The sequence below is a fragment of the Cupressus sempervirens genome, chromosome 3 (assembly GCF_028749045.1).
Source record: "Cupressus sempervirens isolate cs-2001-9-10 chromosome 3, ASM2874904v1, whole genome shotgun sequence".
Classification (NCBI taxonomy): domain Eukaryota; kingdom Viridiplantae; phylum Streptophyta; class Pinopsida; order Cupressales; family Cupressaceae; genus Cupressus; species Cupressus sempervirens.
Window position 1 is genome coordinate 43533475 of NC_143120.1, and position 14025 is coordinate 43547499.

The following is a 14025-nucleotide window of genomic DNA, read 5'->3' on the forward strand; positions in this document are numbered from 1 at the left end:
TGTTTAGAATTTAAGATTAAATTCATATATGAGATTGAACCCCTTGCATTGATTATAGTCGACAACAATCCTTCATTTACTCTTGAAGTAACTGAATAACTATAGGAAAGTACTCTTTTCATCCTCTTCAATGCTTTGGAATAATTTTTAATGGAAAGAAAAATAAATTAATCAATCAGCAGCTGTCCTAGTTTTAGGGTGAAATAGAGGCCTCAAGTGCAGACCATAGGTTTGAATAAGATAAAGTAAGATTGCACATCTGTTATAATTCACCAGAGAGCCACGCCACCTTGGGAGTTTTAGTATATATGCATGCTGCCCATGTGGGTTGAAGACATGAGATTTTCTAGAGCAGAGGGAACAAACATATGGGCTTATACCTGTAGGTAATGGGTCTCTCTCTGTAACTAGCTATGAAAAAACGCTTGCCCTTATTTTGCGTTTCAGAGAGAAGGAACGATTAAATTTTTTACAGTGCGCAAAATCACATGATGAATAGTTGTAATAGTTTGGTGACCCCTGTCTCGTTTCTAGTGTACGAACAGATTGATTACTTCGATGCTGAAAAGCAGAAAGCGTCCGCCTCCATTTCCTGGAGCACGTTTTGCGACCTCATTAAAAAGACGACATCTGTATTTCAAATGACCAAAAAATATGGCGTCAGTACAATTATTGTCACCACCATCCTCATTGCGAGAAGCATCTACCAACTCATCATTAAAATCACATCCTTTCAATCTATGTATTCAACTCATTCCTTTGGGTTGTTTATGTGCAAAGGTGAATTGAGATGCAATGGCAGGGGTGGAATTAGAGGCGTATGTGGATGGGGCGTGGTGGGATGTGGAACAGCTGCGAATTGAAGGAGGGAAGATGGTGGCCCATTTTGAAAATCAAGCGAAAGACTACGACGAGAGTATCACCGTCGACCAGCTCAGGCTCCGATCTAGGTCAGCCCTCGAATCCGACTGCGCCGATTTCTTGAAGCCTGACATGGATGTCTGTGTCTTTGCTGCTCACCCAAAGGCAAAATCACGCAGTTCAGGATTCAATCCATTCCGTGTAACTAATTTCTCCTCATTTACCGCTCTTTTATTTTCTCTCTTTACTTCCTTCTAACTCAATAAATGATTGTAAAATGGAAACCCAATTGACTCCGTGTTTAAGCTTTTTATTCAAATATGATTTATTTTTTCTGTTGGGATGTCAGCAAACAATTAATCTAAGACATCTCTTTTTTGGCAAGGAGGATCCCAACACTATAAACAAACAATAAGCTTGAATTCACTCGGACCAAATAAATTGGAAGTCCGCAAAATGGAAAACCCAATTGCCTTCATGCTTAGGCTTTGAATTCAGTTATGCATTATGTTTTGGTTGGAACGTCAGAAGACAATTGATTGCAGGCATGTTTTGGTTTTTTCATTTTGGGAGCCGGGAAGGAGAGGAAGTTGGTCAATAATTGTTCTCAGGCATCTGTTCTTAGGTCAACCACACAAACTGGAAGACGTGGTAGAAATCATTTGAATTTAGGAAACTGTAAATTTCAAGTATGTTTTTTGGGTTGACCAAAGAAACATAATGTTTGTAAAAAAATAACTGATTTCAGGCATTTTTGAAGTCAGTAAACAATTGGTTTCTGTTGTGACTGCCAGTCTGTCTAAACACTGAGGAATGTCCAACTGACTCCACTAAAAATTAAGAGATACCCAAACGTACTCAGCAAGACCTTGATCTTTAGTAGGCTCTCTGTGAACCAGCCAATTATATCTCTAGATGAAAGGCCACTTGAGATAAATTTTACTTAAGCACTGTTAAGTCTAAGCTAACAATGAGATTAGCATAGTGATAAGGGTTGCTTAGCTCACATGTTCAAGTGTTCCCGTTGCATAAACTACTCGTGATTTCAAAGCTGGTCATGGAACACAGATACAAATTTCTAAATGAGAAATGTTTTGCAAACTAAAACGGCAGAAAGTACATACCTTCTAATAGAGGAAAAAGACTAGTACTTATACAAAATTGACTGTTATAAGAAAGGGCACGAGTTTAACAATGTGCCCGTACCTAAGGCTAGTAATATGTCATAATAAGAGACACAACTGAATGATTAACAAAAGATCACACCTAAGGCTCACATAAATATTTGGTAAATTTGAATTAACATAGGACTTATTATATTAATCTAAAGTTTTGATGAGCATCTGAAGAGTGTGAAATCAATGTGAGAATCCCTACATTGCGAAAATGGGTTTGAATTGAGCATCTGACTATAGGTGCTAACTTTTTTAGACAATAGAATAGTTTCAATTTACTCTTGCTTAGCACCTAGGTTGTCAATACCTAAGGCTAGTAATAGATTTCCACAACTCATTAATCATCTAGGTTGTCAAGCCATCACATGAGTTACATATTCAAGATGTCTTAGTTAACTATGGCTAGCACCTGTTGGTTCTCAAATCTACATGCATTAAATCCTGAAGTTTTTCCATTACTTATGCTTATATTTAAGGATAGATTTGGTCAACAAACGGGAGATTGTTTGGACCTATGTCCCCTGTATTTCAGGCTCTGCCAAACCTAGGGGTAGTTCTTATTAAAACGACAATGATTGATCCTTATTACACCAGGCAGATATGTTAGCACACATTCAACTAAGACTGGTAATATTAACCTCAAACAGACAATATTCTTAGTTTTATCTTCCTATTGAGCTCTTCGAACATGCAGCACCTAAATCTAACCAAAACATAAATAAGACTGAATCAAATAATTTTGTTTTTTACTTCAATATTTTCCTGGACCTTTGAGCAAGTAGTTTCCAGATCAGTGCTTTACCCAGACAACAGAGTCAAACCATACAAAGTAAGTGCTTCTTCATGACACCACAAAACCATATCCGGGGTCTAAACGTGTATTAATGCATTACAATTACACGCCCCAAGAATAGTTATCTTCTGCAACTCTTCTTATAGATCCCCCTTAACATGAATAGTCCTTGAACAGTTTAATTCATCCCTTGAATGGAAGTAATAAATAAAACATGTGATTCATGAAATCTGAATTGATAAACATAACAGGTACTTGACCAATTTGTTTAAAGAAATTACATACAGCCACGGAGATAATTGCAACAAACACACACAACAGTGTTTTTATTAATTCAACCTGAATAGTAAAAGCATCATTTAGACTTTATTCACTTACAACACAGAATCCTCTACCTGCAACCCAAATTCAGTCACCTCCTAATGCGTGAACAGACTTGTGTCCAAAGCCTAGAATGCCTAAAACTGACCTACCTGCCTAATTTTATTAACATTACCAGACAAGTTGGCCTCAACACCTAAACTATAAATTTTAAATACTCTGGCAAATTATTTGATCTTTGCAATATTAGAAATTTGCACATTGATCCGATAGGTTTCATCAACATACTTCTAAAATCAATTTGGATGGAACACAAATTGAGATTGATACTTTGTTCATATTTGATCTGCACTTTGGAAATTGCAAAAATTTGGATCCTCTTATAGCTTGGAGATTATTCTGGAAACCTTCATGTTGGAAATTATTTTGGAAACTAAAAAATTGATTTTGCCAGTTTCTTTATTTGTACTGGACTGTGACTCTAGTCATTTTCTATTTGTAGTTCTTCTCTATATTTAATCTACCTCACCTGCAAAACAAAATACAGAAAAAATATTTGTTGCACTTTTGTCTTTCTGCTCCCGTGATTCCCCTGTTTGCCTTTTGCACTGTATGTTTCCTATTCCTGAAATTCTAATCTAATTGTAACCCTAATTATAATCATCCCCAGAAAAGCTACAAAGACACAATACCTTTGACAAATCCATATATCATCAGTAGTGTAATTCAAATGCCACTTTTGCCTGCATAGTTTCTGAACTCTATTTCTGAACTGCATGCTTCAGATAACAATAATTGGCAATTTCTCATTTGTGTACTCAATTTCCATGCAAATTGCAAATAATTGCTTTCTTTTGCAATCATTACATATACTTGTAGCAGAGCCATCTGTTCTCCCAACTGCCTTGTAATAGACCGTGCACTAATAATCTCTTCTGCAACATCCATTTCTTGAAAGTGTAATGAGATAGAGCTGCTTTATTCCATTGCAAACTTATCGTCAAGTTTCTTATTGAGATTGATACCATGGTTCACCTCATATTACCTTCACTGCCATTTTGCAATACATTGGTTGGTCCTAACAGAAATCAGAGTTCTAAATCATAACACCCAAACACTTAATTGCTCGCATAATAAATCATCAAGTCACATACCTGATATGATCTGAACTTTAAAATGCTCCATGTGCTAGCTCCACTATCATATGTTATTGCCACAACCTTTATAAGTAGTTTATATGCTCACAACTTCAAACTGCTCAACTTCCAGGATTATCTTCAAATTTATCGTCAGATTTCTTATTAAGATTATTACCATGGTTCACCTCATATTACCTTCATTTCCATTTTGCAATACATTGGTCAGTCCTGACAGAAATCAGAGTTCTAAATCATTACACCCAAACACTTATTTCTTGCATGAGTAAGTCATCAAGTCACATACCTGATATGCTCATTGTTATCTGAACTAAAAAATGCTCCATGTGCTAGCTTCACTGTCATACGTTATTGCCACAACCTTTATATATTGTTTATAAGCTCACAACTTCAAACTGCTTATAACTTCCAGTATTATCTGAAGTTCAAACTGCTTCAACCTTCAACTTCAATTATCGATATTATCTATCTTATTGCAATTTCATTTGTGCTACATTAGATAGTTCATTCACATACTCTGTCACGGCTAAAAATATTTTGTTCCACTGTCCAAGTCCATAATTATTTTAGCCCATCCCTGTCTGTCATGTGCCAATTTTTTGCCATTACTTAAATTAAGCTTATTTTATAAACATTGCCATTAGTTTATATATTAATATCAGGTTGCTTCTTATACCAAAAATTTGTATTTGCAACCTAATCTTGATCTCCCCGAGTTGCTTTTATTTATGCTGCAAACTTTTCATTGCTATTACATTTCCTTAGTTTCGGGCTTCATAATACACCAAACCAGCAATCAATGTAAAGATCTTATGCTTTTGTAAGCTTAATCTGATACATATTTATCACTGCCATTGTTCTTGCAATGCCCCCATTGAAGCAAATGGGTTTAAATTTACACATTCTTATCTAAATGGGATAAAATAAAGTCTTGTCTATTTTAAAATGGCATGGAGATTTAAACTGCAGATGAATCATCCTTTGTAATTATTTTTGGAATTCTGTACACAATTTAAATGTTTGATAAGTGGACATGGTCATTTAGCATCTTAAATGTGATCATCATAGATATTATGAAATATATAATTGTTTCTGTATTTTTGTCTAGTTTGTCTCCCTACTAGAGGAGTTAAAGCTCAATTTGAACTAATTTAAGATTGCATAATATTTGATCTGTCGCATTTTGATTATTTAGTTGTTGGCAGTATAAGTGCATAAAAACTTTATAAAGTTGTACGTGAAAATTCACTGACGTTGACCCTACTGCCCGTATGAGCAGAGGCACTGGTCTTTCTATTATTGAAGTCAAAAAACCTATATATTCCTTCTACAAGCATCAGATCCATTATTAAAACCTTATAAATTCATTCAATTCAAACACTCAACATCTAGTTTTCATTTTAATTGAGTTCGAGGACCTTGCCAACCGTCCAAAGCTTAAATTTGCTTTAGAAAAACTCTAAACCAAGTGATTAGGTTTGAGGACAAATTCTACCTGCTTAGGTATAGCAGAGCTTGAAGTGCAAGGGAATCAAGGTGATTCTCGTTCGCTGGTCAAAACTGATTGCGAAATCCTATTGGAGAAGTAGCAGGGTCTTGGATTTCCAATCTGCAGTTTTGGGAACCAACAAGACCATCTCTCCCTGTAGAAAAGTGGTTGAGCATCATTAAACGACAATCTATTTGCAAAAAGGAAAGATGCAATCATTGCATCAATTCTTTCAACAACATTGGACACCAAATGATATTCAATGAGGTATGAACTACAAATGTGCAGTCTCCTATGATAAGATCCTACAACTTGGTGTAGTGCAAGGTAGGAGAATCACCAAAGGAGATGTCCTAGCCCCCAGCAAATAATCACACAATAGAAACACAACAATAATGCAAGATCTGATACCAAATCACAACTCTTTATTCATAAAACAATTGATTACATGCAATGTGCTGGGCTGTAAGGCCTTCCCGGTTACAGCCAAATACAAAGAAAATAATAGTTCTGCAAGACCGCTCAAGATCCCATCCAAATCCTAGCTAGTCCAGATCCACACTCTGGTAGAAACCTCCAAGGAAGATCCAATTGGTACTCGCAAGCCCACCAAGCAATCTCCTTATTTCCCAAGCCTCAACTACTAGCCCTTCTCAAAATTCGCTCTTCTATCACCTCCTTTTCTCCAAGATGGATGAATAATGACTAAAGACTTCACCATAACCCCTACTTATACCCAACTAAGGCAGAAGTTGGCCCAATAAGCTACAAATTAAATATCCCTTACATTAACTACTTGAAGAGCCACAAATCGGCCTCCAACAGAAATTAAATACCAAATGCCTTTAAACGCTTACAATACTTATTAAATACATCAAAATTAGTTACCCAAGATCCAAATAAGTCCACTCAACACCACAAAAATTCCTTAATCATGCAAGATAGCCAACTACCCCAGGATGCTCTTGCATCAGACTCCCTAGGTGCGAAAAGATGTTCTCAGTAGCTGGAAGAACATCTTCCGAGATCCAACACATAATCCTAAACTGGTTCTTCACATACATGTCCTCCAAGTCCTCAACTTGTACACTCTTTCCCTTGCTCTTCTTCTGCTTCTTCATCTCCATCCTCGGTGTTCAACAGATTTTCTGTCCACATTGATTGCTAACCCTTTCAGAATTTGTTAACTCAACTCGGCTACCAATACTTAGGTTCCTTCTACCAACCTCTTCATTCTGCAAAGGAATCAGGGAATGCTTCCTGCCACCTTTCACAATTGTAAACACATTCTTGGCACAATCATGCACAACCCTACAATCATACTACCAAGGTCTATCAAGCAACACATGACAACTGTTCATATCGACAATACCACACAACACTTGAACCTGTTGGTGTAAATAAGTATTTACTATTTACACTTAAGTTTACTTAGGTTAATGCATTAGCATATTAGTTGTCATGTGGACACTTATGAGTTTGCATATTCATGTGAGTTGTCATGTAGACAACACAATAGTCTGCACTCCAATTGAGCACATGTTGTCTATCACATTTTTTTATGAGATACACCTTTGCATTCTTGTCCTCTTATTGTTGCACGTACATTCATGTACAATGGAGGATAATCCACTCTTGGTGGACATGTGCTTAGCTATTATGCTTATCTCTTGTATAACTCCTAGACATATTAGTTGCCTTTATATACAAGACACTTCTATGATGTATTCATCCAATTATCTAATATCCAATTATCTGATTAATCCATTCTTATTTGATCATATCTTGTCTCTCTTGTGCTATCTCTTGAGCTTCTAGATCTTGGCATTTCATTCTTGCCTTAGGCAAATTATTACATGGTATCATAGCTATACCAAATTTTTACATGGTATCAGAGCCATAGGGGTTTAATTGCATAGCCATTGGAGAGATTTTTTTGTAGGTCAAGATTGGAGCTTGCTGGTGCAAATCAGATGTTGGTATCACATTCAGAAAGTCAAAAAACCCTCAAATCGACTTTTGTTTCATCAAAATCGGACATCTGAGGTGAAATCTAGAATCATTTGATTTTTGGAGGTGAGACAATAGTGATTCAGGGAAAATAATTACAAAGGTGATTTTCAAACAGCAATGTCTCCTTCATACAAACTCCTTTTTCGAGCAATTTTTTTTGTTTTGGGGTAGAACCTTGTGCTCTACACATTTGTGTAGGTTGTTTGTGATCTTTGTTCCTGAATTTTTGTGAGAATTGCAAATCCCGATTTTACAACATCAGAGGCTTCTTTCAGGCTCATATTGACACATATTCAGGTGCTATTTTTTTTGAAAGTGCATAACTTTTGTCTACTTTCCAGATCTGGTATCAGTTTGGCGTAATTTTGAGTGGACATAATACTTTCAGCATTTGGTCATTTTTGACCTATTTTTGGCACTTGTAATTAATTAGATCCTTGAGAGGTCTTTTGTCTTATCTCGTTGAGTTATATATAGCTTCATAGTTTCAGTTGTAAATATAAAATTGGCAAGTGTCTATTGTACCCGCACTAAATATAAAGTGCCAAAGCATCAGTTTTGGAGGGGGGGGTGTTCTTTGATTGAGTAATTTGGGGGGGTGTCTTGTGTCTCTCTTTCTCTCTTGTGCTCTTTTAATTTTTGCATCATGGGTTCACCTAGAACTCCACTTTTAACTTGACACAATTATACTACATTGAAAGATATTGTATGGAGTAGACTAATGGAAAAAGGTTTAAATTTATATGTTGATGGTACAATTGTAAAACCCATTGATGCTGATGCACAAGTTGATTGGAAAATTAAAAGCAACCAGTCTGTAGGAATTATTAGGAGTTGTGTTCATAGAGATCTCTTCTTCCACATTTTCAACTTTAAAGATGCCAAGGGTGCTTGGGACAAACATGAAGGGTTGTATGGTAAGGTGGATGAGGAAAAGGGATTCCAAATTGAGGATAATCTACTTCTCTTGGATCCTAAGAATTTTGACACAATTCAAGACTATGTCAACAAAGCCAATGAGTAGAGAGCACTTAAGGATTGTGGTAATCCCATGAAGGATGATAGATTGATTCATCACATCTTGAAGAGGATACCTTCAGAGTGTGTATCTTTTGTTTCGAGTTACAATGCTCACAAGTTGACCATGGGAAGTGCCTTCACTAAGCCTTCATTTGATGCATTTGCAGAAATGTTGATGTTGGAACACTTTAAGTTGATAGATATGGGAATTTTCAAGTCATCAAAGTTTAAGGCATTGTGTGGCTAGTAATGAGAACCAAACAAATCAAGGCGGCAAAAGTTTCACCAACAACAAGAAAAAGCAATGGAAGCCAAAATCACAATTAGAGACATAACAATCTTCCTCCTTACAACAAGGCAATTCTTCTTCCATCAAGAAGGGAAACAACAAGAAGAAGGATAAACTATTTTGTGCATATTGCAAGAAACCAATCATGATGAGCATCCTTGCAAGATTAAGAGAATAGATGAGTTGGAAAACTTACTTAGGAAGAACAAAATCAATGTGCCAAATGTTTCCAAGGATTTAAATCCATCCACTTCAAAGGGAAAAGGGCAAGCACTTATGGCAAGTTCAAGTTCTTTAGGGGAATGGATTCTTGACTCGGGTGCCTCACATCATATGGGTTCTCCAAAAGGACACTTTTCTTCATTGGAGCAATCTAAGGTACCTCACATCTTTGTAGGGAATGGTACACAAGTGGAAGTTGAAGGGAAAGGACAAGTTGAGATGGAAAATAGAGAGTTCAAAGATGTTCTCTATGTTCCTAACCTTAGCACTAATCTCTTTTCAATTTACCAAATCACTCACTGTGGAGGTGGAAAAAAAGTTGAGTTCCTTCTTGATTCAGTAATAGTGCGAAATCTTAAGGATGATTCATTGGTTGTAGTGGGTAAAGTTAATCATTTGATAAGTAGGAGATAATTTCCACAGCTAGTCAAATTGTGATATGAATATCAGGATTTAACTGTGTGATTTTGAGTCAAACTCGATGACCCATGTTTCATGAGTAGTGATTCAACATGAATCCATCTCTCATGAGAATAAATGGAACACTTAGCACTCATTGGATCTAGGTGATGCTCACAGGGGTGAAGCACCGGGACTTCCCGGGAGGTCACCCATCCCAGTACTACTCCAGCCTGAGCGCGCTTAACTACGGAGTTTCCTCCATAGTTAAACCCAAAGCTTGCAACCCCATTTGCAAAACCTTCACCAAGTGTTGTGCCTTATGAACCATTCATTAGAAAGCCCCTTAAGCTCATCAATTGATAAGTAGGAGATAATTTCCACAGCTAGTCAAATTGTGATATGAATATCAGGATTTAACTGTGTGATTTTGAGTCAAACTCGATGACCCATGTTTCATGAGTAGTGATTCAACATGAATCCATCTCTCATGAGAATAAATGGAACACTTAGCACTCATTGGATCTAGGTGATGCTCACAGGGGTGAAGCACCGGGACTTCCCGGGAGGTCACCCATCCCAGTACTACTCCAGCCTGAGCGCGCTTAACTACGGAGTTTCCTCCATAGTTAAACCCAAAGCTTGCAACCCCATTTGCAAAACCTTCACCAAGTGTTGTGCCTTATGAACCATTCATTAGAAAGCCCCTTAAGCTCATCAATTGATAAGTAGGAGATAATTTCCACAGCTAGTCAAATTGTGATATGAATATCAGGATTTAACTGTGTGATTTTGAGTCAAACTCGATGACCCATGTTTCATGAGTAGTGATTCAACATGAATCCATCTCTCATGAGAATAAATGGAACACTTAGCACTCATTGGATCTAGGTGATGCTCACAGGGGTGAAGCACCGGGACTTCCCGGGAGGTCACCCATCCCAGTACTACTCCAGCCTGAGCGCGCTTAACTACGGAGTTTCCTCCATAGTTAAACCCAAAGCTTGCAACCCCATTTGCAAAACCTTCACCAAGTGTTGTGCCTTATGAACCATTCATTAGAAAGCCCCTTAAGCTCATCAATTGATAAGTAGGAGATAATTTCCACAGCTAGTCAAATTGTGATATGAATATCAGGATTTAACTGTGTGATTTTGAGTCAAACTCGATGACCCATGTTTCATGAGTAGTGATTCAACATGAATCCATCTCTCATGAGAATAAATGGAACACTTAGCACTCATTGGATCTAGGTGATGCTCACAGGGGTGAAGCACCGGGACTTTCCGGAAGGTCACCCATCCCAGTACTACTCCAGCCTGAGCGCGCTTAACTACGGAGTTTCCTCCATAGTTAAACCCAAAGCTTGCAACCCCATTTGCAAAACCTTCACCAAGTGTTGTGCCTTATGAACCATTCATTAGAAAGCCCCTTAAGCTCATCAATTGATAAGTAGGAGATAATTTCCACAGCTAGTCAAATTGTGATATGAATATCAGGATTTAACTGTGTGATTTTGAGTCAAACTCGATGACCCATGTTTCATGAGTAGTGATTCAACATGAATCCATCTCTCATGAGAATAAATGGAACACTTAGCACTCATTGGATCTAGGTGATGCTCACAGGGGTGAAGCACCGGGACTTCCCGGGAGGTCACCCATCCCAGTACTACTCCAGCCTGAGCGCGCTTAACTACGGAGTTTCCTCCATAGTTAAACCCAAAGCTTGCAACCCCATTTGCAAAACCTTCACCAAGTGTTGTGCCTTATGAACCATTCATTAGAAAGCCCCTTAAGCTCATCAATTGATAAGTAGGAGATAATTTCCACAGCTAGTCAAATTGTGATATGAATATCAGGATTTAACTGTGTGATTTTGAGTCAAACTCGATGACCCATGTTTCATGAGTAGTGATTCAACATGAATCCATCTCTCATGAGAATAAATGGAACACTTAGCACTCATTGGATCTAGGTGATGCTCACAGGGGTGAAGCACCGGGACTTCCCGGGAGGTCACCCATCCCAGTACTACTCCAGCCTGAGCGCGCTTAACTACGGAGTTTCCTCCATAGTTAAACCCAAAGCTTGCAACCCCATTTGCAAAACCTTCACCAAGTGTTGTGCCTTATGAACCATTCATTAGAAAGCCCCTTAAGCTCATCAATTGATAAGTAGGAGATAATTTCCACAGCTAGTCAAATTGTGATATGAATATCAGGATTTAACTGTGTGATTTTGAGTCAAACTCGATGACCCATGTTTCATGAGTAGTGATTCAACATGAATCCATCTCTCATGAGAATAAATGGAACACTTAGCACTCATTGGATCTAGGTGATGCTCACAGGGGTGAAGCACCGGGACTTCCCGGGAGGTCACCCATCCCAGTACTACTCCAGCCTGAGCGCGCTTAACTACGGAGTTTCCTCCATAGTTAAACCCAAAGCTTGCAACCCCATTTGCAAAACCTTCACCAAGTGTTGTGCCTTATGAACCATTCATTAGAAAGCCCCTTAAGCTCATCAATTGATAAGTAGGAGATAATTTCCACAGCTAGTCAAATTGTGATATGAATATCAGGATTTAACTGTGTGATTTTGAGTCAAACTCGATGACCCATGTTTCATGAGTAGTGATTCAACATGAATCCATCTCTCATGAGAATAAATGGAACACTTAGCACTCATTGGATCTAGGTGATGCTCACAGGGGTGAAGCACCGGGACTTCCCGGGAGGTCACCCATCCCAGTACTACTCCAGCCTGAGCGCGCTTAACTACGGAGTTTCCTCCATAGTTAAACCCAAAGCTTGCAACCCCATTTGCAAAACCTTCACCAAGTGTTGTGCCTTATGAACCATTCATTAGAAAGCCCCTTAAGCTCATCAATTGATAAGTAGGAGATAATTTCCATAGCTAGTCAAATTGTGATATGAATATCAGGATTTAACTGTGTGATTTTGAGTCAAACTCGATGACCCATGTTTCATGAGTAGTGATTCAACATGAATCCATCTCTCATGAGAATAAATGGAACACTTAGCACTCATTGGATCTAGGTGATGCTCACAGGGGTGAAGCACCGGGACTTCCCGGGAGGTCACCCATCCCAGTACTACTCCAGCCTGAGCGCGCTTAACTACGGAGTTTCCTCCATAGTTAAACCCAAAGCTTGCAACCCCATTTGCAAAACCTTCACCAAGTGTTGTGCCTTATGAACCATTCATTAGAAAGCCCCTTAAGCTCATCAATTGATAAGTAGGAGATAATTTCCACAGCTAGTCAAATTGTGATATGAATATCAGGATTTAACTGTGTGATTTTGAGTCAAACTCGATGACCCATGTTTCATGAGTAGTGATTCAACATGAATCCATCTCTCATGAGAATAAATGGAACACTTAGCACTCATTGGATCTAGGTGATGCTCACAGGGGTGAAGCACCGGGACTTCCCGGGAGGTCACCCATCCCAGTACTACTCCAGCCTGAGCGCGCTTAACTACGGAGTTTCCTCCATAGTTAAACCCAAAGCTTGCAACCCCATTTGCAAAACCTTCACCAAGTGTTGTGCCTTATGAACCATTCATTAGAAAGCCCCTTAAGCTCATCAATTGATAAGTAGGAGATAATTTCCACAGCTAGTCAAATTGTGATATGAATATCAGGATTTAACTGTGTGATTTTGAGTCAAACTCGATGACCCATGTTTCATGAGTAGTGATTCAACATGAATCCATCTCTCATGAGAATAAATGGAACACTTAGCACTCATTGGATCTAGGTGATGCTCACAGGGGTGAAGCACCGGGACTTCCCGGGAGGTCACCCATCCCAGTACTACTCCAGCCTGAGCGCGCTTAACTACGGAGTTTCCTCCATAGTTAAACCCAAAGCTTGCAACCCCATTTGCAAAACCTTCACCAAGTGTTGTGCCTTATGAACCATTCATTAGAAAGCCCCTTAAGCTCATCAATTGATAAGTAGGAGATAATTTCCACAGCTAGTCAAATTGTGATATGAATATCAGGATTTAACTGTGTGATTTTGAGTCAAACTCGATGACCCATGTTTCATGAGTAGTGATTCAACATGAATCCATCTCTCATGAGAATAAATGGAACACTTAGCACTCATTGGATCTAGGTGATGCTCACAGGGGTGAAGCACCGGGACTTCCCGGGAGGTCACCCATCCCAGTACTACTCCAGCCTGAGCGCGCTTAACTACGGAGTTTCCTCCATAGTTAAACCCAAAGCTTGCAACCCCATTTGCAAAACCTT

General features: G+C 38.4%; 1 protein-coding gene across 2 annotated transcripts in view; it reads left to right on the forward strand.

The window, feature by feature from the left end:
- The first annotated feature begins 217 nt into the window (after nucleotides 1-217).
- The window catches only part of LOC149564709 (uncharacterized), a 67620-nt gene continuing 53812 nt past the window's right edge, over nucleotides 218-14025 (forward strand). The window contains exons 1-2 of one of the 2 annotated variants that reach the window (XM_089818257.1): nucleotides 218-386; nucleotides 546-1062. In XM_089818257.1, coding sequence (XP_089674383.1) covers nucleotides 796-1062 — 267 coding nt within the window. In that variant the 5' untranslated portion in view covers nucleotides 218-386; nucleotides 546-795. Of the gene's footprint in view, nucleotides 1063-14025 lie in introns of both variants that reach the window. The other variant, XM_089818256.1, reaches the window with a different exon arrangement.